Below are 25373 nucleotides of genomic sequence, written 5' to 3' on the forward strand. Positions count from 1 at the left end.
GTGGAAATAGGACTCAATTATGCGTCCTAAAAATACAACCCAATAAACTATCCAGGCAAAAGGATCTTAGTAATAGCAATAGAAATGTGTTAACCAAAGGATTTGCATACATTTCACAGAAAGTCAGAAATTGTTTTGCAGCTAGTAACAAATGGCTTTCTGATTGTAACATTAATCAAAATCATTTAAAGGAGTCATTAAATTATCTTCGACTCCAGGAAAGGCTACCTGCAATTTTTGAGATTGATAATAAAATACAGTGCATGGGTAGCACAAAGCTCACGAAGATAGCTGTCTGTCCCTGTTCCTACTAACAAGGATGGTTAGTAGCTCAGTTCTACTGGCAGGGTAGCCCAGTAGGCCTTAAAGGTACCCTCAGATCAGGATCACGGGTTTCACCGTCTTTCTATTGGAAAAGGGAATTAAAGGCTCATAATAAGAACCTAACGGACTAATCATGACCGGAGCCCCTTGCCCGTGAGATGGTGATGTACCAACAGACCCATATCGCCTAGCAGTTCCATTCAGTTAATATGGTCCCAAACGTCGCACATTTAACAGTTATTTGTCGACCCCATTCTGACCATCTTATTCGTATTTGACTTCGGTTCATAGATTAAAATTGGGCAATAGGAAATAAATCCTTAATATATCAGTTCAAATTTAATCAAATTTAACATTTTTTACAAAAACAGATATTTAATCTACTTTAAAAAAAATCTACATGAACGAAACTAGCAAAATATTATATATTCCTTTTTGGGAACAAAATAGCAACTGTAAAAAATGACAAAAAATAATAAATCACAAATATATCTTATAAATGTTTAGTTAGGTCTGAAACCAATCGGCTTCATGTCGCGATTTTAACCTAATAAAACATTGCTGCTCATTTATTACACCCGCTTTCAGTGTTTAGTGCATATCAGCTTTCTTTCGACGTCGATCTTTCGACCTCGTCTTTGGACGTGCTGTTTGAAATGAGCCAATCAAAACTGATGCAATCTAGGGTTTGTTTCATGCAAATGAGCCACAAGTTTAGAAGGTCATGCTAGTGGGCTGTGATTGGTGGATTTCGATCTGTCGTGTTAGTTTAGCATGTCGAAAGATGGATATTGAAAGATAGCCGCTATGCACGTAACACTCAGAGCGGGAGTAATAAGCATTGCAGTGCATGTTGCAGCTTATAATACACTCAGCAACTTTTCTGTATTCTGATTGGCCCATGAGAAAGCATACTGAGGGTATACTGTGTAAACCTGAGCCACAGAGTGTAATACGAAAGTTAGAATGGTCGATAAAAAGGAGATTTATGTTTTGTTGTTGCTTCTTGGCTGGGTGAATCATATGGAAGCCAGATAAATTTAATCTGTGGCTAGTTAAGGGTACAGAACGAAATTCATAGCTATTCGGAGGTTTCGCACTGTCCACAGTAAAATGTTGCCGAGTATAGTTATAAACAAAAACGTCGCAAAAACGGCTCGAGCAATTCGAGATTTATCGCTGCTCATGAAGTTTTAAAAGTTCTAAACTAGACTTATGCAACTTTGAGATCTTTCAAAACATCACTCCTGCCCATAAATCGCGAATTGAACTCGCATTCATTCAATTTTTTATATATATTTTAGCGTTCATTAAATTTAACAATTGCAAATAATTGACTAATCGATAAAACAAAATGGCGGCTTAGATACCTAACAAGTCGTTAAATGCTTTTTATGTTCAATAAAACGTACAATGGAATCCCAATTTCTCAAAGCTAAAGGAAGGAAAATTGGTTCAAGTGAACGGGAGTGCCAGAAATCGGGGACAGGAAATCAACGGTTCGAGAAGTTGGGATTCCACTGTTTTCTTTTCATTCTTCGATATTTTTAAGAATGTTTCAATATTTAAGAATGTCTAAAGTGAAAAACTGGAAGGTTGTTTTCACCACAAGGAACACTTTTTAGCCGGGTTCATGCCAGATCCGGGTTTACACTTGAATGCCTCTTGGAATTTATCGTAGTTGTGAAGAGTACCGATTATCCTGAAAAAGAAATAAAAACAGGCAGGGAAGACGTAGAAAGAACTTGAGAAGGCAGCCATGGAAAGGGAGCATGGAAATCTCTGGTCTCAGCCTTACGTGCCTCTAGGCGCGACGAGGATTATATATATATATATATATATAATGTTTCGTCGGTTTTCCACGTGACTGTTTGGAAATTTATACTGCGTTCACACTGTCACCGGAACATGTCTATGAGAAACACGTTTCCGTCTAAATCATCTTTCCTTAAGTGGCCGTAATCTTGTCAAAAAATACTGGTGCTCTTTAAATTTTTAGAGGTCATGATTTACGTAAAAGTAAACAGAACCCAGTGGCGGATTAGGGGAGGGGCTGGGCCCGTCTAGAGGCCCGTAGGGCCGCGAAAAAATATATTTGAAGGCGGGCCCCCTTCTTATTTCAGAGTCTGGATGATCGGGGCCCCACTCTTATCTGAAGGTCTGGATCCGCCACTGGAACCGTGGCCAACCATATTTGAAAAACATTGCAAGTTTTATGAAGGAGATCACAGAACACAGCAAACAAAAACTCACCTGTACGGAGGATAGGTGTGAGAGTCAGTCGCAAGTTGAAGAAGAGCTGCTTTCTTCTTGTAAATACTACACCATGGCTAACGAAACAAAGGTTTTATAAAGTAAAGAAGCTTTTCTAAATGGTACTAGTTTTCTGATTGAACTTATCTGGCATGCAACCGTTTTTGGAAGAATTATCTTCGGAATGAAAACAAATAAAAACTTCCCTTCAAAAGTAAACTCCCCTTAAAGACTCCTCACGCCTTACTCGCCTATCACCTCGTAGCCTGGACATTTCATTTTCATTGAAACAAATATTGCAAAAAGTATCAACAATTGTTTTCTACAGTCACTAAAAACTGTAATAAAATAGCAAGCAAAGCCGCGCAAATCAAATGTACCGTATTTTCTCGATTAAACGCCGGACCCCGATTAAACGCCGGTCTCGTATAAACGCCGGGTCAAAATTGCTAATTTTTAAATAAACGCCGGGGGCGTTTGCTCGAGGTCCCGGCGTTTATTTGCGGTCAAGCCAACAAGTAAAGTTTGGCGTAACATAGCTAGGATGGACGCTGTACAACAAAACAAAACATGGTAATGTTTGCATTCCTGCCTTCATGACTGACGTATTTCCTTTCTTGTGTTAATGCTTACAGTCGTTGAAATCGCGAGGATCCCTCCAGGAGTTTGTAACAATAACCTTTACTTGCTCCTTTATTGTTCATATACCGTTTATGTTCTGTTGTCACAAATCGTGTTTGCAACATAAATGTGTTCAATCCACAATAATGTACCTTTGGGTAAAAATCACTTTTGGAGACCCAGGGACATGTTTTCGGGCAGAACGAAGGGAAAAATTGTCCTGTATTGACAAACTGCCCCTGGATCTCGGAGTTCGGTAAGTAATAAATCAATCTGAAAAATTGACAGAAATTGCACCTCGTTAATAAACGCCGGGCCCCGATTAAACGCCGGCTTCAAATAAACGCCGGGTCCACCAAGCCAAGTTTGATATAAACGCCGGGGGCGTTTAATTGAGAAAACACGGTACTTTGGTTGCCAATTCCGTTATTAATTTTCAACAAGTTGATTACAAAATATAAATTAGTGCAAAACTACTTCAGTCAAACACTTCCAAAATGAGGTTGAAAATAACGACTGTCAAGGCTCCAAGCCAAACCAAACAGACACACCATAAGAGAAAAAAAGCCATCTAAGTGTTGGGATAATTGTTTAAAATTAATGCGTGTGTTGTACACGTAAAGAAAACCGCCAGCAATGATATATACCAACCTGCGCAAATCCAACAAAGAAAAGCTGTTCTTCTGTTAACCCCAGCCCAGGGAGGGCTCCCTCGGTACCCTCTTTCGCCACCAACTTCTTATACGCCTGAGGAAAAAAAAAAGTAACTTTAGTGTTTGAGGGAATAATGTGAAAGAGAGAAAGGATAAATGGAAACGTTTTCGAGAAAAAAGAAAGAGAATTAAAGATTGACAAACACAGAAAAAGAACGAATAAGAGATCTAGAGAATGTGGGCTGACAGAAAAATCAAAAAGTATATTTTCTAAGTGGAACCAGGTAAGTTTCCTCGGAGTCCCATGGACAGATTTTTGAAGGCAGACAGCCGAAATTTCGTTGCGATCTGCTTTAACTTCCAGTAAAGGCTTTCTGCGCCTCCGTGGACATGCATAAAGGGCAAAGGGCACGGCATTGTATGTTTGGAAAGTCGCTGCTTTTAATATGTTACAATATATGTGTGGATTTTTATTGTATTTCATGATCATGAGCACTATACTCAGTAAACGTAGGCCCCAACTTAAAAATCGCATCTTTTGTAAATGTCAATTTTCTTACGTTGAATGCCAGTTTGATCCCTCCGTTATCAGCTATGTTCTCATTAAGTGTTTGGTTACCATTTATCTGAAAACGAAAAAAAAAAAACAGATTAACTCCGTGAAGATTAGAAAATAACGCATTTCCGAAACGAGTCGTGTTTCGAATAGTCGGGAGTGCTCACAACCTTTTACATGGAAATGAATTTGATTTGAAAGACGATGAACGTACAAGTAAAACTCATTTCCATGAGAAACGCTGTTGACCAGGACTGGTCTTCAAACAGAGGTAATAGGCATCTCGCAATTAAATGGGCTATTAAATATAGACCTACAAATTTCCAGGCCGTGATTACTCAGGTCAAGTACAGCACAACTGCTTAAGGTGTCGATGTCTGCATGGCACATACCTAATTGTACAGTTGATCGTAAGTTTCAGTCGATCATTGAAGAGTAGTAAAAAAAACACGACATGCCATTTTACCTTTTTGCCAAAAACTTCAAACTGTGAATACTGTTTGGAAAGGCAATTCGCTCTGACGGTAAATCCGTACATGGATAGCATCGACCACCAATTATTCACATTTCCGTCTTTGTCAAAAAGTCTTCCTGGAAATTAAACCAAAACAAGTATTATAAAACCTCCATAAATTTAAAAGTAACTTTATGAACAATTATTGCGCATCAAATTACTGTTCATCGATACCTGCACCGTCAAATCCATGTGTAACTTCATGACCAATCACCATGCCGATTCCTCCGTAGTTAAAGTATCTGACAATAGAAATAAATATTAACTTGCGACTGTACGACTAAAGAGGGTGCTATTTTGTTACACTGAGAAACAAACATTTTATAAAACTTACTTGGGATAGTTGGGATTGTAGAATGGTGGTTGCAGAATGGCCGCTAAGAAAACTATAAAACAATGAAAATGAGTCAGTTCCCTTCAATTATTGGAACGCTACACTGAGATTAAAAAGCTGTTAGGGCTTAAAGGAATTGTTTCTTTATCCTGTTCCGTTATTGTGAGGGAAAACAGGTGGGTCTGAGTCAATAAATCGATTCATCAACAACAAAACCGCATGCTCGCAGAACAAGATCGCAATGCATGTAAAATAAATTTTAATACTTTTATTCCCTTCAATTACTGGCATGCTTCACTGAGATATTGTACAGCTGTGTGGGTTTAAAGGAATTGTTCCTTTATCCTGTTCCGTTATTGTGAGGGAAAAACAGGTAGGTCTGCACTTCCCGCCACACGTTCCATTTACCGCCGGCTCCCTTCTTTGGAAGTTAACGACATACGTAGCCTTGTGCTTTTTCCCTTAACAAATATAACGTAATGTTGGGAAATGTTTTTCCTCCTTCTCCCGGTTTTCCGCCACCAAGGGAATCCAGTTAAATTCATCCCGTCCCTTTTTTTATATCATGGGAACCCGGGAGTAATACTCCCAGGTTTCCATTCCCCTGTCACCTCTCCCCCGCCGACACTGTTCCCAGCAAAGGATGTCCATATTCCATGACTGCAATTAACGTGGACACGTAAACAGCTTCGGAACTTACCAATTCGGTTTTGCCTCGGTGAGTAGTAGCCGTTCACTTGAGATGGGCCCATAAACCATCTAAAATAGTTACCAGCATATCGGAGTTAGTAAGGTTAAAAACTGTGGGCATCTGTTACTACCCCCGCTGTGGTATCAAGTTTTCGTCCATATTAGAGAAATTAACAATATTCTGCATTAGTTTTTGTTTTTTTTTGCGATGCCATACGAGTTCAGGGCTTATCAAGGGCCAAGTGTAGGGCAGATTGACTTGCTGTGAATACGACTTTGCCTGGCTGTTTTATTTAACATATAAACCCATTTTAGTTTACCAACGAGGGTAAGACCTTGCTGATACTTTGCCGGGGTGCTATATCCTGATGCTCACCTTCCCCAAACCTTAATGACGACGACATTCAGTCTGCCAACTTGCATTCGCCAAACACAAAAATAAAAACGCCTCTTATATAAGGTCATAATAAGTTATGATTGACGGAAGCCGATCGCAACAGGCCAACTGAACTCCGAGTTGCATTTTTTTGCACTGTGCGAAAATAGTCCCCACCTGGTGCACAACCTTCCATGTGGAAATGAGTTTAACTTGCATGCTTATTGTCTTGCACTTCCAACTCATTTCCATACGAAACCATTGTGCACCAGGACTCCTTTTGACACGGAGGTAAAAGGTAACTCAGAAATGGCTTACTAATCGCAGGTTCCGTGTCACTAAAATCAGTGAAAGACAGTAAACCCACTATAGATGTGGTTAATAAATAAACATCACCAATGGCATTTTGTCCTCTTTTGGTAATTGTTTCCTCGCTAGTGTTTCTCTTCATAAGGAAACTTTTTTCGCGCCCGAATTTAGTCAGATGGAGGCACGGTTCATGATCGTTTGTCGGCTGTACTTCTGTCCGGGCTCGATTCCCGGCAGGGGTCATTGCATTTCGATTGTGATCTTAGACAAGACACTTCACTTTCAAAGTGCTTCTCTGAAACCTGGTGTAATGGACACCAGCGAGTTTAATGCTGTACTAACCTTGCGATGAATTAACATCCCATTCAGGGTGCGTCCATACTAACCCTGTACTAACCCTGCGATGAATTAACATCCCATTCAGGGTGCGTGTTTTGTGTAAGGGGGGGGGGGGGGGGAGGGGGGATAAAAGTACTTTTGATTGCCTAATGCTATAGAAACAGGGATAAGCCCCGGCGCCTATGAGAAAATTTGATCAGGGGACGGAATCACAATCTTGGTCGCAGATTAGCATGTCTTTAAAAGCTTTATAAAGAAAAGGTTTTCCTTACTGATCTCTGTCCACAGGCTTATCCAGAGATCCGTACGATTCGTCTGCGACAAACGTGTAGATATTGACTGCGCTCTCGAAAAGATTCTCCTCTACTTTCAGCTGTAAAACAAAAACAAGATAGGAAAGAAAGTAGTTAATGTTCAGCTTGGAAGAAATTTAACAAGAAAGATAGTCATTGACACAAACTACTCGGTAAAAATGACTTAGGCCCCGTCCACACTGACCCGGGTAAGTTTGAAAACGGAGAAATTTGAAAACGCCGCGTAAAATGTTTTCCGTCCACATTAACCCGGGTAAATTTGAAAAAACGATATGCTTTATTAGTAAGTAAAAGTAAAAGTAAAGTCTTTATTTAACGAGGGTAGCACTAAAATAACATAAAAAATCTAATAAACCAGTGGCCCTCTAAAATTATTTACAATAAAATATAAAAATACACTTATTTCACGCTCCAAGTCCAAACGCTCATTGGTGAGCGTTTTTGAAAAGCTCCGTTTTCGGTGACCGAAAACGCCGTTTCCGTGTGGACGGTTGGCCTAACCGGAGAAAAAAAGATGCGTTTTCAAATTTACCCGGGTCAGTGTGGACGGGGCCTTAGAGATATATATTAAAAACCAATGATCACTTACGCCTTTGATTTTAGCGGCTAGCTCTGTGGGGTTCTTAATGTAGCTTGGGTAACCAATGTCTTCTGAGATGGCGTTGGCCTAAAAAGAGAAGGAAAACAGCACTGTTCAGTTGCCTCGTAAACAGAGGCTTTTTTGTGCTCGTCATGCAATGGACTTTCCTTCCGTGCTGCTGGGAAACCCTACTACTTTTATATCACCGCAAAACGAGAAGTCCATGCACAATTAATTTTGACATGTCATTTCATTCATTATAGTTCTCGAATTACAATCACGGGTTTTCGCTAAATTTACGTAAAAAGAGAATCCGTGAGTAATGATGAACTACCTTTATCAAAGTTCAAATGGTAACTAGCTACACGGTAACTATCCAATCAACGTCACCAAATTTGGTAATGTGATGTTTCATTGCAATTCATTTTGTAATTATTAAACTAAATTAACAAAATTAGACCCAGTCCCTTTCGATCTTCGGAATGGCTGATAACTAATAACTAATTAAACTATTTTCCCCAGTTCCAACCCCAAACCACCCACCTTTTCTCTTGCAGCCGCCTTTGTCTGATCAGACATCCATGACAGTGTTTCAAGGCCGCTGATAAACTCCTCTTTAATAAGTTGTGTCATCTGTGTTACCTGCAATGTCGAATAAGTCATAACAAAACGGTTTTTTTTTTATCTAGCCCTGATCTCCGACCATAGCAGCACTTTCATTTGGTACAGTTGTTCAATATTGTGGAAAACATAAAATCTGGGAACTTTATTTCTTTCCCTTCATTACCGTTTCTTTACTTCTTTCGTCGAATGCCGCATCCACGAACAATAACCCGAGCGGCATTCCAAACACTGCCTGCATTTGATCGATACACGCCTGCCAGCGGTGAGTTGTCCTGTTCCCTGTGATAGTCACGGCAAACTCATCATAAGCATCTCTGTATTTCTTCGGCATCATCTTAACGAATTTATTGATAACATTCCACATAATGTAGTTGGTGAAAACCACTGGGTCTCTAAATTATAGATAAAAGAGAAAATCAACGGTTATGTATGTATATGTTTCTTTCCCAAAAGGGCTCTTCGAAGTTGGCAGACCAACGAATGATGTTGAGATGGGGTGGAGAGGAGTACCCTGCGTTGCAGACGAACTAAGCCCCAGTTGGTCCGTCTGCAACGAAGGCTAGGGGAGAGGGGCAGGTAGGAATACGGCTAGGTTCTCCGTGCCGTCAATGCAGTGTTTGTATTCGAGTTAGGTATCATACTACAATCCCAACCTCGTTCTCAGGATCTCTTTCTCTCTCCGTCACTCCAGAGAGAGACTCTGGGAATAAGGTTGCATGAAAAAGATGTATTTTTGTTGTCTCGAGAATGAGACAAAGAAAAAAATCTGAGGAGGCCGAATCGATGGCCCTCCGCGCGTCGGTCGGATGCCCTAACCACTGAGCTACAAAGAGGCGTGGATAGCTATCCTAGACCATTTACTCTGGGTTTCTATGGGACACGCGTACAACATACTGGTTCTCTATCTGTGTGGAGATAAAGAAGTAAAAGTGGAAATGTCAAGCTCGGAAAAATGTAATTTTCTGTTGTCACAAACAATCCTTTACGGCAAACATAGATTCTTTAAAGCAATCTTGACGATGTTGGAGTACGGTCGAGAGGTCAAGTAGAGGGGGCACAATGGGGGGTTCTGAACACCGCATTACCGCAAAAAAATTCGGAAAATACCGCAATTTCATAGTAAGCTTGCATAGCTAGCGGATTCGTTGACGCAAGGGCAAGAAACGGAGTAAAAACGACCGTGGAAGCAATGACACGACTTTTAACCGGTTGTAAAATAGTCAAATTTGTTGATTAAAATGTTTGACAAAAAAAGGCTTTTTCAGCTTGCTTCTGAATTGACCAGAAACGGCTAAAAATGATCAGAAAAAAGTGAAGGAAGATTTTATACCAACTATCGTCAACCAGAACGCCAAAAAACGCATTCCGCAGGTTTGGAGAATACCGCATGAAAAATTGGCTAATACCGCAATACCGCAAACCCCAATGTCCCCCAAGTCAAGTTCTGGCCGTCTCTCCGGCTGTCACGCAACGCTACGCTCGTGACAGAGAGTAGGCCAGAACCGGACTAGAGGTCAAGACGATAGATAGCCTGTATTTAAATCAAAGGTCACAATTAGTGTGTCCAGCACTTACGATTTGGTCATGTTTTCGTAGAAAGAGAATGCACGGCCGTAATACTTTAGAGGATACGCCAGGACTTTGTCATCTTTTTTGAACTTACGTCCCGTCCTGGCAAAAACTGCGTTTACCAAGTCAACAAGATTGTTGAGCTGCAAAAATCAAAAGACCGTACGCGTGAATTAAACATAAAATTGACCCACTTGAATCATGAAATCATGGACTGTGATCAAATGAAAAATTGTGCAACTCTTTTCAAAAAAAGTGACTTAAATATGGCTAAATCGATGGATAATGAAACCAGACATACGACCTGTGTCTGTGCAAAAGAGGACTTTCGAGATTTATGCTACAGATGTCTATTTACGTTCTGCTGGTATTAGACAGATAAAAGTACAATTCCCTGACCGATTTTCCATGTGAATGGTAAGGAATTTTAGTTTCACAAATAAAAAGATATGTCACTCACAGAACCATTAAACTTGCAGTATGTCTTATGCGTAAATATAACGTAAGGTTATAACTCATTCGGGCGACTTACCCTACAGAGAAGGCGGGATGTGGAACACTTATTGACTGTATATCTCTTAAGGTGGCTACTAAAGGTTTCAACTCCTTTTTTAATGCTTGTTACAGCGTGTTTAAGAGAAGATTGGGCACTACTAGTTTAAAAAGCGTTTTTCTCAAAATCTACACATACGACCCCACCTCAAAGTTTCAGAAATTAGACATTAGCTCCGATTAAACATTCTGTAAGACAGAGTTTTCGCAAAAATAAGCAAAAAGTGTGATACTTTGCCTAATTTAAAAATAAGCTGAAAATCGGTCTTACGGGACTAGGAAATTGGTTATTGCGACCCTTCTTCCTTCTCTTAAAGTATTACGCATGTGTTCAAACACTTCTTCACACTTACACTCATTTGAGAGTTGTTGCTGACTTCTTCTAATGTGTTTCTCAGCTCAAAGATTGCCATTCCAGGTAGGAGGTTTTTCTTTAGCGTTTCTATCATGTTACTTTCGTCCGGGTCTTTCTCCAGCTAGTTGCGTTGTTGGAAGGAAGAAAGCAAGTTAGTGTGTACCAGCAAAAAGTAAGAAGGAGGGACAGAAAAGGAGAAATTACCTTGAAGCTAGGCACTTATAATGCACCTAAAACAAAGCCCAATAAAGTTCGTCATTCACTCCGTCACCCCAGTCGACCAGTGGGACCCATGTGGCGCGACCACGACAGAGGGGCTGGAGCGGGACCGACATCACAACGACACGGGAAAACCTCAACGGACGGCACGAAATATAAAAGTAGGCTTTGCTCACTTTTGACTCGCGTCAAAGGTGAGACAAATATTGATGACTATCTTTGACACAGATGTCAAAGGTAAGCAACTCATTTGATATCGTCTTTGACAGGGATTTGACGCGCATCAGAGTTAGCAAATAGCAATAGATTTGACGCGAGACAAAGGTATCTTCGACCCTAGTTCAAAGTCACATTTCACTATTCCTTTGTCACAGCTTTGATATGCGTGCAAAAAAGTAATACCTTTGATTCAATTTGATCAAAATCAAAGACGGACGGTCTTTGTCACAATCAAAGGTATCTCAAAGGTTTGGCAAAGACGGCCTATACCACCTTTACCCTAGGTAAAAGATGTGGGTCAAATCGGCAATTTTTTGTACTGTCGAGAGAGTCGACTAAGGAAAGGAGCAAGGCCGGGTAATTGCAAAACTGACTACAGTTGTAATTCCCCAAATTTGACTTCAGTTGAGTTTCTCTAAATTAAGAAAAGCATCTGTCTGAATAATTAACAGTAGCTAAAACATGGTCATCTACTGCATGGTGGCGATGGAGTGGCAACCTGAAGGGAAGAGAAAAGTGGGACGACCTAAAACAAGTTGGAGAAGTACGGTGAAAAAAGAATCCAGACAAAAGAGATGGTCTAGCTGGTCGGAAGTCAGGGGCGCAGCGCAAGACAGGGCTAGTTGGCGAGAGACAGTTACAGCATTATGCGCCGCCTCATGGCGCGAAGAGAACTTACTAACTAACTTAACCATGGTCATCTAAACTACGTTTGTCATTGACAAATCGCTACTAACCATTGCCACTTTGCTTTCGAATTCAAAGACTTTCATCATTTGCTCGTCCGAGTCAGGTCCTCCTCCAAGGAACTTGGCAATTTTCTTCATGTAGGTTTTATAAGCTTCCCGAACCTGTAACAGAGACACAGAAAGTTCTTTGTCAAAGCAGTCCTCCTTATCTTCAAGCGTATACAGTGACACAAAGAGCACGGGATAAAAAAAAAAACGATATTCTCAAGGCCAGAATAGTAATTGTATGGAAAAGAAAACCGATAAAACGAACACTCGTCGTAAGATGGGTCTGGATGCGTTTACTGATAGTTAATTGGCCAACATTTTAACTGTTAGCTGAGAAATGGCGGTCTTTATTTTTTTTAACCGACAGCTGAGACCCCTATAATAACAAACTTATTTTGCCAATCCTTTGGCACTTTGTTATAGAGCAGTTTTCAATTGAGTGTCGTTAAACCAAAACCGGTCATCACTCTGGCCAAACACAAAGAACATAGACAATCCAATAAACCAATCAAAACTCGAAGTAAATCACGGGAAAATACATGTAGCCGGCGCGAAACGCTGAAAAACGTGTGATGCGAGTCACGACTGGGTTTGGTTTTACTTCTGACTGGAATCAATCAAATGAAAATTAATTCGAAGTGAAAACGGCTCTACTGGGTTTCCATTTTACATGGTACCTCCCCCCCCCCCCCCCAAAACACACCTCCAAAAGCTTCTCTGGAAAACATCGAGTTTCACGAACAACACTTATGACGACACGGAGATGTTTCTGGATAAGTTTTATTGTTGAGAACTTTTGAATCCGCTAACGTGCGATGTCCCCACGGGTACTTTCCAGCAGTGTTCTTGCCCATGTGCCGAACATATTTTCTTACTTACGATCTGATAATCCGAGGTATTCTTTAGGTAGTAGTTGCGGTTCATTCCCAGCTCTCCCGGTCCAAACTAAAAGAAAATCAAATTACAAATCAATGATGTAAAATGAAGTGCATTTATCCTTACCGTACCTTCCCTTTCCGGCCTTCCCTTTTACAAACAAACAAACAGACAAACAAACCAACCAACCAACAACAAAAAAACAGACTTGTTTAATCTCACATTTTAACTGAAAGTTCACTATGCGCATTTTACTTTCTTTTTTGCATCTGTTATTAAAAAGATAATCTGCAGTTGCGCTGCTATTCTGTATTGTCTTCTCTTTGGCTATCATTATTTTAACCCTTTTCGTCCCTGGTGTTGGACTCTTCCGTATTAAATTGGCAGCAATGTTTGTATGCTTTCATCTATGATATTTTTTTACGTTTTCATGCAGGATCGATCCAAACTATAAACACAGACGAAAGTTTTTAATTATATAAGTTTCCTTGCAACCCTATATAAAGAAAACATAAAACGCTGGAGTTCTGCCAAGAACACAGCAGGGTGAAAAAATCCTCAATTAATTAAAACCCCTAAAAGAGACGACTAGAATCTATACGTTCAAAACCCCCCCCGCGGATAATCCCCCCCTATTCTGTTTGCGGGCCGGGGGCGTTAATTTATAGCGTCAAGGAACTTGCTAAAACAAACAACGCTTACCTGTAAAATGTGTTTGTTTGAATCATGGGGATCGATGAACACTTTGATGTCAACAAACGGCTTGCTAAACAATTCACTCGATACTTTTCCAAGCCTCTGGGTGACGCTCATCTTCGAGAGGGACGTCATGTTACCCGTCACATTCCATCCTCCCATGTCATCAATTAACTTCTTCAACGGAGCATCTCCGCGGTTTTCGACAGCCGTTTCATTAAGGCACACGTTGTAAAACTTGACGGTCTTCATTACAGCTTCATTCTGAAAATAAATAAATTGGCTAGTTTCCTTACTTGCAGAGTGTCTCATTAATATAAATAGACATAATCTATAGTCCGACAAGATTTCCAGGGTTCAAAGACATAATTGCCTGCCAGGGGACAAGGTCAGGAACCTCTTCACTAGACAGGGCAAGAATTCAACAGTTCTCACTTGACACTGAGTCGGTGCTGCCAACTCTATCATAAATAGGGGAACTAAGAGAAAGGAACTAGCAACTATACAACGCCCGGGCAAGCAAAATTTGAGAGCCATTTTTCTCGAAGGGCGAGCTAGAAATTCAAGCTTCCGAAATCAAGCGTTATTGAATTTATTTTAAGTCCACTCAGAAATCTGGCGGGGGTATGGAGAGTTTATGGACGGACTAAAATTTTATTGACTATCAAACGACAAATCTTTTCGACACTGACGTAAATAGTGTGTTTTTCTCTGATAAGAGTTCGCAGAACTACGGACAGTGAATCACTTAGCTTAACTGCCCCAAATGACGTTATAAATTAATCAAATGTCAAACCAAATACGCGTACGTGCGGAAAAGGTCCTGCAAATCACACAATCAACAATTTTATGACTGAAATCTTTAACTCCTTTTCTGCTGGTTTAGTATCTTGCAGGAGATTTGTCTATTTGTCTAAGTTTATTTTATTATATATAAGGAAAAACAAGAATTATCCCCTGTTATTACAATAGCAAAACTTGCAAGGCTTATACTAGTAAAAGAAGACGATGATGTGACCTAAAGCGCTGGTAAAATGAGGATCGCCCCGACCGTTTTTATCGCAACGATCGTCTGCAAATACTAAGACGCTGAAACAATCGTAGGCGATCGAAGCGATTGGAAGCGATCGGGGGTTCTCATATGATCGTCCCGATCACCTGGTACGCCCGAAGACCTACATAAAACAATCATTTCAGCCCTAGATCCATCACAATGGTTGCCTTCAATGAAAGAGCAAGACTCGCGGCCTCCTATCTTCTCAGTTATAGCAGTTTATACAGCGAAGAAAATAGGACACGGGCGATCCAAGCGATCGTAATCGCCCCCGGCAATCGCCGCGGACGTTAGCGATCGTCTGTGTAATGTTCTCATATAATATCCCCGATCGCAAGCAGACAGAGGCGATAGAAACGATCGGGGCGATCATACGAGAAGCGACTTGGAACATTTTTGCTATGGGTATTAGTCTATATCGCAGGTTTGCTCCTTGTCAGTTAGCCTCCCTTTTCACTTTGTGATTGATAGTAAAATGTCTCGCCCGAAACGCGATGCGAAGGCAATGCTCCGAACCTCAGGTTCCGTAGAGCAACGAATTACCGCGAGATCACCGCGCCTCTTAGATTCGGTACAGGGGACGAAGAAAATTTAACTAATAGAACGCTAAAGGATAGATAACACAAATAAAACATAAAAATTCAACCATTTTCTTACAGCTGAGTAGTTTTTCCCGGCGTTCGCCAATGCCTCCTTCAATACATTGTAGCTTTTTTCTCTGACCAGTGAGAATCCAGTAACAGACGTCTCCCCAGCTTCCAAAGCATTCTCATTTTCCCAGCCGCCACAAGCGTATTCGTAAAAGTCTTCACAAGGATCGGCGCTCTGGTTAAGCTGCTTTAAAGCATCTGAAAATAAGAGAAGGCTTATTAATGAACAGTGTAAACTGAGTTTTCCTCGAGTGACCTCGAGTCCCTGATTATAGAGTTAAAAAAGAGGCTCTGATTTCGTTTTATCATCGATCGCTCGTTTATATTTCCTGTTTTGGTAAAATCTGCGAAGCTGAGGATGTTACTGTAAAATAATTCGACAATTTCAGTTCCGCCCTTTCACTGGCTAAGAGCCCACTTCATGCTCTGCAAATAACAGCTTACAAATAATGATCTGCTTACCGTATTTTAAAAATGGGCCCCTAAGGTATAAGCTATATCAGCCAGATACATTTTTGTAAAAAACAACGAATTAAAACCATTGCTAAATGAAATTATGGTCGAATAAACTGCAGGAGTCAAATAAACGCCGGGTTCATCAGGTCAAGTTTGTAATAAAAGCCGGGGGCGCTTATCGAGAAAATACGGTATGTGAATTTATACCGGCTGACAGTGATTTTCCGGAGTTGTCTATAATGAGCGATTTGATGTCTACTAGCTAAACCAAACAAGTCACAATACAAAGCGGAAAATTGCCCTTAATGAGTTTCGGCAAAATCTCAAAGAAAATTGTATGAAAACCAGCTCGTATCATCGATGAAAAAGTGTTTGTCCTTAATTCCTTCTGTAATACTTCGGCAAAGTTAGCACACTCTTCTTGCTTCCCAAAAATAACCTGGAATTTTCGGAAAGAAATTCATTGATCAAATGACAGACATCTGACGAAAAGAAGTCAAACTACCGGTATGTAGGTTTTATATCTCGATAAAGCGAACTCAGCCAAAGCTATAAAATAAAGAATGGTTTGAGTCCACGATGACCCTTCCCTCCCCTCCCCCTTCCCTACCCGCCCCCGCATTGTGGCAGAGTCGGCTCGACCTTTCCTAGAAAAATCGATTTTTCTAGGAAAGATTGAAGCGGCAAATTCAACGGAATGAAAATAACAGCGTTTTGAAAATTAAAAAAAATTGTTAATAAAACTCTTGCATTGATTTTTGTGGGGTTAAATATTTCTAATGAAAGTTTCGGATAATCCCGGGCATAATGAAAGAAGAGAGTAAATGTTATAATGCCACGCGTCTAGAACGTCACGCAACGGCTTACAGGTGGAATACAACTATACACCGACTCACCTGACATGACTTGAATTTATATACGACTATTTGATCAGTTCGAAAGCCGCAATATAGCACTGTCATGAAACATCACGAATTAACGCCCAACTTATATCGTTTAACATAACCACCAAACAAAACGGAAAATGTTCAAATCTTACCTAACGAAGCATAAAGACAAGTCTTGGTTCCACAGTAGGTTTGTACTTGTGGAGGCTTTTCGGCCGGCTTGCTCGCTGTCTCGTGATGTTTGGATTTTTCGACAGCGAATAATATTATGAATATAATCGACAAAACTATAAAAATCGCGGTAACTACAAGTAAAATCTTAAACTTGGTGAAGTGTCTTAATTTGTACTTGACACTGTAGTCTTCATCTTCGAACTCGGTTAATTTTTCCATTTCGCCGCTTCTAGAAGCTTGACCAACAAGGAAATAGCACTAAAACTGATCCACACAAGTTGAAAACGAAATTCAGATGAACAGCAAAGAATACAGACGAGAAATAGAAAGGTAAAATATCGGCGAAACAATAACAGACAACTGTAGCTGGCGCACTGAATGGGATCAGTTGAATAATCGCCGCCGACTCACGTTGCGGTTAATCGATCTTGCACATGTCAAATGACGCATGAGTGACAGTCAATGTCACGACATGATCTCGGAGGTCTTGCAAACCCCAAGAAAACGGGAATCACGGCAAATTTCGCGATAATGTACAAAGCTCGTCTATATTCGAAGTCTATTTAGTTTCTGAACGTGCTTGTCAATAAGAAGTAATAAATTATTTTAATAGAGGATAGAATGGGATTTTTAATCGAAAATGGAGAGTTGGGTACGGTGTACGATGAGTATCATGCGCTTTAATCTTGAAAAGTTACATGAAATCTTGAAAAAATACATAAAATCTTGAAAAGTGACATGAAATCTTGAAAAGCACGAAAAAATCTTGAAAACAAAGTGAAAAATCTTGAAAAACGCGAAAAAATCTTGAAAAACGCGAAAAAATCTTGAAAACGCGAAAAAAATCTTGAAAAACGCGAAAAAATCTTGAAAACGCGAAAAAAATCTTGAAAAACACGAAAAATCTTGAAAAACGGTAAAAACCAAATGCTCGTGTTAAATACATTTGACTGACATTTTTGCGGAACGCAATTGAAGGCGTTGCATAAGCTCTTAACTATAACGGTCTTAACTATCGATACACGATATGGGTTCGAGGTTACTTGTTCCACGAGTTGCTGGTTTTCGCTCCTTAGTGATCGAGTGGGTATTTTGCAGTCAACATATGCATGGCAACCCAAGAAGCTTCGAAATTTTGCAAAGAAAACTACTACACTGTAGTTACAAAGGCTTGTGCGGATAAATAATGGCGAAAGACTACTAATTAATACCCCTTCAAGCCTTTTGCGAGCCACTATTTGAATCTCGCCAAGAAAAGCAAGCATTATCTGAGGGTGCAACCATGTTAGCTTAGAGCATACACATTTTCGCCTACCTTTTGATGCAAGAAGACACGCCTTAGATGTACAATATTTCAGCTGCCCTCCTGTTGTCTGAGAGGTAGAAATATAAGGCCTTGCTGTGCTCTGACAAATTGTCTTCGGCTTTTCAGATTTACTGTGTGTTGCGAGGTCCAAAGTATATAAGGTGACAAACACGACCGAAGTTATCAGTAACATAACAACTGCCACAGACAAAAGGACCAAGCATATCAATGCACGCGACCTTCGCTTGCTCGAACTGAAAAATATCTCTTCTTCGTTGTAAAACCGTTGCATGATGTTGTGAAATGAGTGAAACGATCGAGGGCTAAACTTGTAGCTAAGCATCGATGCTTATTCAGGTTAATCAAACTTTTTGGGCAAAATTAAAGTGGTATTTTTAGTACTATTTATTCAGGAATTCTAGATTGAACAGTTATGTCGCACTAAAATTGAGACCTGATCGTGCACTTGCAGGGTAAAGTAAATATTCCAAATTAACATCAAAATTTAATAATTTCAGATCTAAAATATATCCAAAAACTCTGATCTTATTTCTTATTCTTCCTATTGGATACTCACAGACTCCCTGGCTAGACCAACTACGATACATTAAAATTCTAGCATGGCTTACGGTACCGGTACTGAAGCAAAATAAATTATTTATTCATCCCTGATCCTCGATATGATGTTTTTAATGTTTTAGTCCCCAAAGCCTAGGCGCCATTTTGTAGTATTAATAGGCGCCAACAAACTCTTATCTAATGCGTCACGTGACAAAGTCAGACTCCTTTATAGTTTGATAAATCATTACTTCAAGATGTTTTTCCACGTTTGTAAAATATTATTTTTCCTATATATGACGCAAAAAAGCTAAAATATGCCGTGGTATACCTGAAAGGCCTGCTGTTATTTTCGAATAATATAATTATTTGTAACTAAAAACAACCTCCTGTCCTTGTACACAAACTGATGCGACGAAGTTTGTGTTGATCCTTCGTTCAAACACCTCACTTAAAAAATATTCAGTCTCCCGGTAATTAATCAACGCAGTTTCGAAAATACGGTCCCAACCTAAAAGTAATTGACACCTCTCTACAGTAGAGACTAGATTGACAAACTGTATAATGCATCGACTCGAGGTTTCTTAAATGCCGGTCATATTGTTTGTTTCTTTACACTATTTACTCAGTTATGTTTCGTGGTCTTTACACAAGCTGTAATTTGCGTGTTCTGATTGTATGTCAAATGAGGCATTAAAAGAATTTTTTCGCGCTCAAAGACTTAATTAACTATTATATAGCACTTCAAGTCTCCAAAAAAGCTACAGCGCGCGCCCTCCTTAACATTTCTTATCCGGCGATATGTTGAAATCAATGAACTGAAATTAGAGTTCCATTTCATAAGCACTTTAAAAAATCAATTGAAACAACAATAAGAACATTCCTTTGTAAATCAGCTAATAAGTAAATTCCGTCTTCCATTTTCTGGTTACATGTATCCGAACTCTAAAAAAAAGACATCGTAGTTGGACCCTGTGGTTTAACTTTTACTCCGAACGCAATTTGATTGAAAAGCATTGCGTGGTGACTTATTTTTTGGATTGGACAGAATCACGATTCCGGCCCCCGGAGAGAGACGGGCCCGCCGCCGCGCCGAGGGAACGGAAAAGAGAGCCACGATTCCTCGCAAAACAGAGCATGAAAAAAGGTGACGCAATTTGCACCGTATTCGAATCAAGCCCATTCTTTCTTGGTCAAGCATAAATTAAAATTTCCAAACGTTTTTACTGTTTTTCCATCATTATAAGCAAAGGAGGAGGAGGAGCAAAGCAAGTCTATATGTTAAAAGGTACTGTTCTGGCTAAAAACGAAAAAAATTGTAGCCTACCTAATGTTGTACGTAAACAAGCTTTTGATCCACAATATTTCTGCTCTCCTGGCTTCTGAGTTGTGGGCAAATAAGGTGTATTACTCGGTCTTGCTGTGCTTTGAGGCATCTTTGTCGTTGCGCTGTGCGAGGCAGGCGTGCGCTCGTCCAAGACGTATAAGGTCACAAATATGGCTGAAACTGTCAGCAAAAGCACAACTGCCACTGACAAGATTATCAGGCATATACACGAGCGCGACCTTCGTTTACCCGAACTAAATGAAACACCGACTTCTTTGTCAAATTCTTGCATTCTCGATCTGAACTTAGCCGAGTAAAATGCAGACCTAACTAACAAGCTGATCGAGGACCGCGTTCTTTGTTTGACCGATGAAACATAGGTAGGACGTATAAGGTGCTCTTATTCTTGTTCTTATTTAAAAACCAGTATTTATTTTCTACCTAATTTACAACTCGTTGTTGACCGAGTGGAATTATTGAGGAGTATGGATAATAGTAAAAGGGTGCGAAATATTTCAAACACTAACAACATTTCTGTGTCGAATTTTACTGATTCCGGTCAATACAGAGGTAAAACACCATGAAAAAATATTATTTCATATATTATTTTTGAATGATGCCTTGAAATGTTTTAAAGGACACACTGGCAACGGCATACTGTGTTTGTTATTCACAGCGCCAAATATTTAATTCCTTTCTGATTGGTCCATTGTTGCTGGCGTACAGCCTCGCCCCGAGGGGCAAGGGGGTGGGTCCCCTCTCCCTCGATCGACGTTGATTCTCCGTTGACCGGTGCTTGAAGTCGACGGGGACGAGTCAGGACCGGCTGCATGCAGTGTTCATGATAATTTGTCCGTTCGGGGATTAACTAAACTGTAAAAAATACTACCACAACAATAACTTGTTTATGAAGACCACCCACATAGGGCTAAAATGTCGATTCAACATTCTTTTAATTGTGTAATCTAAAGTATATCTTGCTTTTCAGCAAGCTGGCAAATTTTCTAGGCCCCCCCATGGAAAAGTTCCCACCCTATGAGACACTGTGGCTGAAGCAAATGGATAGATGATCTTTTGAAGCGATTTTTTTAGGGTAATTTGATATTTGTCGCCTAGAATCATCTAACTTTTAGATACTGGGGCAGCTGCTTCCAAAATATTGATCACCTTGCTAATATTGATAGTCCTATATATAAAATGCCATTTTAGTATTAAAAGCGAGCAGTTTGTTGCATTGAATATGGACGCTGCCAATATAACTTTTTGCATTTTTATTAAGGAAAAATAAAAACATAAAGGAAAAAATAAGGTTTTGTTTTCCTTCCTTTTTTCTTTCGTATAGTTATTCATGGGCAGTTTAGTGAAGAACAAAATGATTTCTAGGGGTCGCCCTGAAATAAGTTTTGTTTTTTAGGTGTCTTTTAGTGAACCGTGCAGTGTTAAAAATGCTTCATTTGATTTAATCAGGAATGTTCACAGATAACAGGAGAAGCAAGCTTGATTATTCCTACTGAGCTCTCCGTTTACCGTAACGTGACGTAGTAGGCAGCACGATACTCAAGAAATGCAAAAAGGTGGCTAAAATGTCATTTGTTCAGTGATTGTTACTAAAAAATATGCTCAGGGACACTTTTCTAGGTCTGTGAAATAATTGCACACAACAAAACACAACGAGGCTTGGTAAAAAGAAAACATCATGCAAAAAATGTGTCAGTCTTTGACATTAGCCGCTTCATAATTGTAAATCAGAAAAGATCCCTTTTATGTCAATTGAGACTCTTACTGGGAATAGCTTTTGCAAAAAAAAAAAGGAAAACAGGATAAAGGACAACGTATATAAAAAATTGTGCCACAAACTTACCTATAGCAGACAACAAGCATTTTCTCGAGTCGCATATCTTTCGCTGTGGTGTTTCTTGAGTTGGCTCTTCATGAGATTTTCTTTTTTGCACCGCAAATAAGACAATAAAGACTACACAGAGAACGAAAAGAAGGAAAATAACCACGGCAAGAGCTATTGTAACTCTCTTTGCTTTCTTCCTGAAGTGTACATCTTTAAACACTACATCTTCGTCACCCATTTCTCGATCCGACGCATTGAGTTTCTGCATTTTAGGATCTGGGGAGAAAAAAACGAACGTGATTCGAAACTTAAATTATTTTCCACGGCTGTGCTTAATTGAAAAAGATGAAGAATGGAGTGTCATCTTACAGTCGCATGTATGTCCTGTAATTTCAAAAGCATTATTAAGATCATAGAAAAACCCACCAATAAGAATTTGACTTTGTGAAAAAGTCCCTAGACAGATGTTAAGAACGCATCAGGATGGGAGAACGGCTAATGATACTTGACTTAATGAATACTTTACAACAGGGAATGAAATTCAGAAAATAGATGATAAAATGAAATAATATTAAATTCAAATTATAAACTAATATGAAATTCAGTAGATATAAGTTTAAATAAGTCGTCTTCTTTTTTTCACGCTTACCATTTTTTTTTTGCATTTATTACAAAAAATGCACAATTATAAACATCATCAGTCGAATGAAAGAAAGGGGCGTAAGAAATTACCGCAATATTTAGGAACAAGCCACAACAAAAAATATCAGTCATAGCATCCCGTCCAAATACAAAACCAAAAATATTTTAAAAATGTTAATTAATTTCCATCCGAAAATAACACCCCCCCCCCCCCTCTCCCCCGGTACAGGTAGATACGCCCTTCCCCCAAAAAATAAACCTGGTCCATCTGAAAGGAACGTTGAGTAGATATAACCCGGACTGCTTATTTTTGAAATGAGACTAGCTGAGTTAATTGGAAAAGATAAAGGAGACAAAGAATAGTGCTAAATATGGACTTCTTGTAAGTTGAAACTGAGCTGCAGTAGGCAATAAAGAAAGTTCAAAATGCCATGTTTCAAATGCCGTACCATATACATTTCAAACCTGCCACAAAACAAAAACTTACTTCTCAGACTTATAAAACTGGTACGTTTGTCTCAGATCTTTCTAAAACCAACCCAAAACGGCTTAAAACCCACTTTAGGGCCACAAATACCTTATTGTAGCTGAGGGAGTATCTCCCCCTCCCCTCATCCCCCACCCCCACGTCCCTTCCACTTCCCCGGGTCTCAAAACTACGCACCAGGCTGGAGGAAATTCTCTGATATTTAAAATACCGACCGGCTCCAGATATAGCTGTTATCGACCAAGCTAGCTCACCCCAGAATATTTGTTATTATTGCACATTGCGAAGCTTTAATGTATTCTGAATCACGTACTCTATCTTATGGAAAACACGAGATGTCCGAATTTTTTATTTGGACTACAGCCCGTGCGTGTTGCCCATTATTTTGCGATCGTAATCTTTTTTTTTGTTTTTGAAGAATAAAATCTTATCAAAGAAGAGAATGTAAAGAATATTGACCTAGACATTTTATTGTTATTGTTTATCTGGACTGCATATATTGTATCGCTCCCAAAAATAAACGCCGTCAATATTATTCGGGATATTAGCAATGCTTACATTCGCTTAAAAACAGTAGAACCAAAATAAGTAATGATTTACATGTAAGACGGCAAGAATATTGTACCAAAATCTTAAATTGCTTGCCAGCAGTCATTTATTTGAAAATGACGGAAGCGTTTTAGAGTACATGTTTTTCTTATGCAAATCCTAAAAAAGGTTTTTTCAACATCATTAATTATTCATCAAAAACATGTTCATAGAATGTTCATAACAAGTGGTTCGTTTCGTTAGCTCAGATTTGGCATTTTTGTTTGCTTGTTTGAGGAGGGTGGCCATCTGATCTGAGAGGGTGCTTTCTTGCCATTTATCCACTATACGGATTTTTTTACCTCGCGTGTAAAGCGGTTTCGGTGTTTCTAATGTCTTTTTCAGAATACTGTTTCGAGCTTGAGTGCACTTTCATCGTTTGAAGTGTTTCATGTCAAATCAGGACAGAACATTGACAAAGGAAGACCAACAAAGTTAATTACTGCAGTAGATAAACATTCTAGAAAGCACCGAGAAATAATGAGAAAAAACGCCTGTAGGATAAAGTTGAATGTTTAGTCCCATTGAAAAAATAGTTTGAAAATTCATGTTAAACTTCGGCACCTAAATATCGTACAGTTCATTTGGGAAAGAAAATTTAATTTAAGCAAGAAAATGTATCTGCTCGGCTCAACACCATTCCAAAATGTCAGAGGTTTAACCGGTTCTCTAATTTGACTTTTCAAGCTGAGAAAATGGTGCTCACCCTCGATCGCTCAAACCGTAAGAGTGAAAGACGTACCTGCTGAAATCGGAGTTATCAAAGCGTCTATCCGCGGTAATATTTCACGACCGTCAAGCGAGACGATCGAGCACGCATTTGAACTTCATGGAAGGCTGCATCTGACTCATTGATTATGTTCGCGGCTTAAGAAAATTTGCATAGACTGACACAAAAGGCTCGCCGCGTATCATTAATGCTGGGTCGTTGTCAGTAATAACATGCCCGTTGTTCGCTTTCCCTTTTAGCGTAGCTTTTGATGATTTAGTGTTATTGTTCCAGGTCGGAAGGCCGGATAACAGGTGCTGAATCAAAGAGCTCAAATATCGCAGTCATATGACACTGGAGAAAATTTCACGGATCTTCAATTTCTATTCTGAGATAAGAGTAAATTAAATAATCTGTACTTTTATAAAAGTCATAAGCCGCAGCTGGAAATGAAGCATAAAAAAACTGAAAGAAAACTGATCTGTCACGGAAACACTTCATCTTATAATTGCCTGGTAAGCATTGTTTCCTTGCAAGACATTGTAATGGAGTACGCAACTAGTGTAAACAACAAGCCAGTGTCCAAATGTTTGCACTGCAGACAGAGATCCATAGACCCACCCGTAGGTAATTATTCTGAGCTCCATGCCTCTATTTTGCACAACACAATGATTTTTGGGGGCCCCATGTTGGACGTGGCTAATGCAACACAGACACTATAATGGGGTGGGTAGGGTTAGGCGGCTAGCAGCCCTTTGAGAAGGAAAAGACGCACGTTCGGAGAGCAGAAAACCCTACACTGAAATTACCATTTTGATGTAAATTCGCAGTGCCGAGCTATTGTCTTATTCAAATCCCGACATAAAATCCCTCCAATTTGTGCAAAACTTCATCATGCGAACTCTGTCTAGCCGGCCAACGCAACATTCTTCAAATCAAACCCCTTGGATCCTTCCCGTCATTTTGTTTATGTCATCTCTTT

At 39.6% G+C, this 25373-nt stretch overlaps 1 protein-coding gene across 3 annotated transcripts; it reads right to left on the bottom strand.

Moving 5' to 3' along the window:
* Positions 1 to 650: 650 nt before the first annotated feature.
* LOC144655890 (EEF1AKMT4-ECE2 readthrough transcript protein-like) lies at positions 651 to 24846 on the bottom strand. Of its 3 annotated transcripts, XM_078516064.1 has the most exons (20): positions 24425 to 24846; positions 21984 to 22241; positions 15422 to 15612; positions 13717 to 13974; positions 13018 to 13083; positions 12139 to 12252; positions 10962 to 11084; positions 10063 to 10199; positions 8651 to 8879; positions 8407 to 8505; positions 7873 to 7950; positions 7242 to 7342; positions 5956 to 6014; positions 5256 to 5307; positions 5096 to 5163; positions 4874 to 4998; positions 4412 to 4477; positions 3850 to 3945; positions 2578 to 2654; positions 651 to 2026 (listed from the first exon to the last, which is right to left on the bottom strand). In XM_078516064.1, exons 2-20 carry the CDS (start codon positions 22231 to 22233, stop codon positions 1927 to 1929), a joined length of 2289 nt encoding a protein of 762 aa, XP_078372190.1. In that variant the 5' UTR covers positions 22234 to 22241; positions 24425 to 24846; the 3' UTR covers positions 651 to 1926. The 3 variants fall into 3 exon arrangements, with proteins under 3 accessions (XP_078372190.1, XP_078372189.1, XP_078372191.1); XM_078516063.1 differs by lacking the exons at positions 21984 to 22241; positions 24425 to 24846 and adding an exon at positions 20123 to 20436; XM_078516065.1 differs by lacking the exons at positions 21984 to 22241; positions 24425 to 24846 and adding an exon at positions 16910 to 17351.
* Positions 24847 to 25373: the final 527 nt, after the last annotated feature.

The sequence above is a fragment of the Oculina patagonica genome, chromosome 6 (genome assembly GCF_052425735.1).
Source record: "Oculina patagonica isolate OP01 chromosome 6, crgOcupat, whole genome shotgun sequence".
In the NCBI taxonomy this organism is placed as follows: domain Eukaryota; kingdom Metazoa; phylum Cnidaria; class Anthozoa; order Scleractinia; family Oculinidae; genus Oculina; species Oculina patagonica.

Coding starts and splice junctions, on each gene's coding strand:
- LOC144655890 (XM_078516063.1), bottom strand. CDS start 20,414: ATGCAAGAATTTGACAAAGAAGTCGGTGTTTCATTTAGTTCGGGTAAA. Junction 15,613..20,122: donor TTGTTTACGTACAACATTAG/GTAGGCTACAAT, acceptor TCTTATTTTCAG/ATGCTTTAAAGCAGCTTAAC. Junction 7,951..8,406: donor AGGCGGCTGCAAGAGAAAAG/GTGGGTGGTTTG, acceptor TTCTCTTTTTAG/GCCAACGCCATCTCAGAAGA.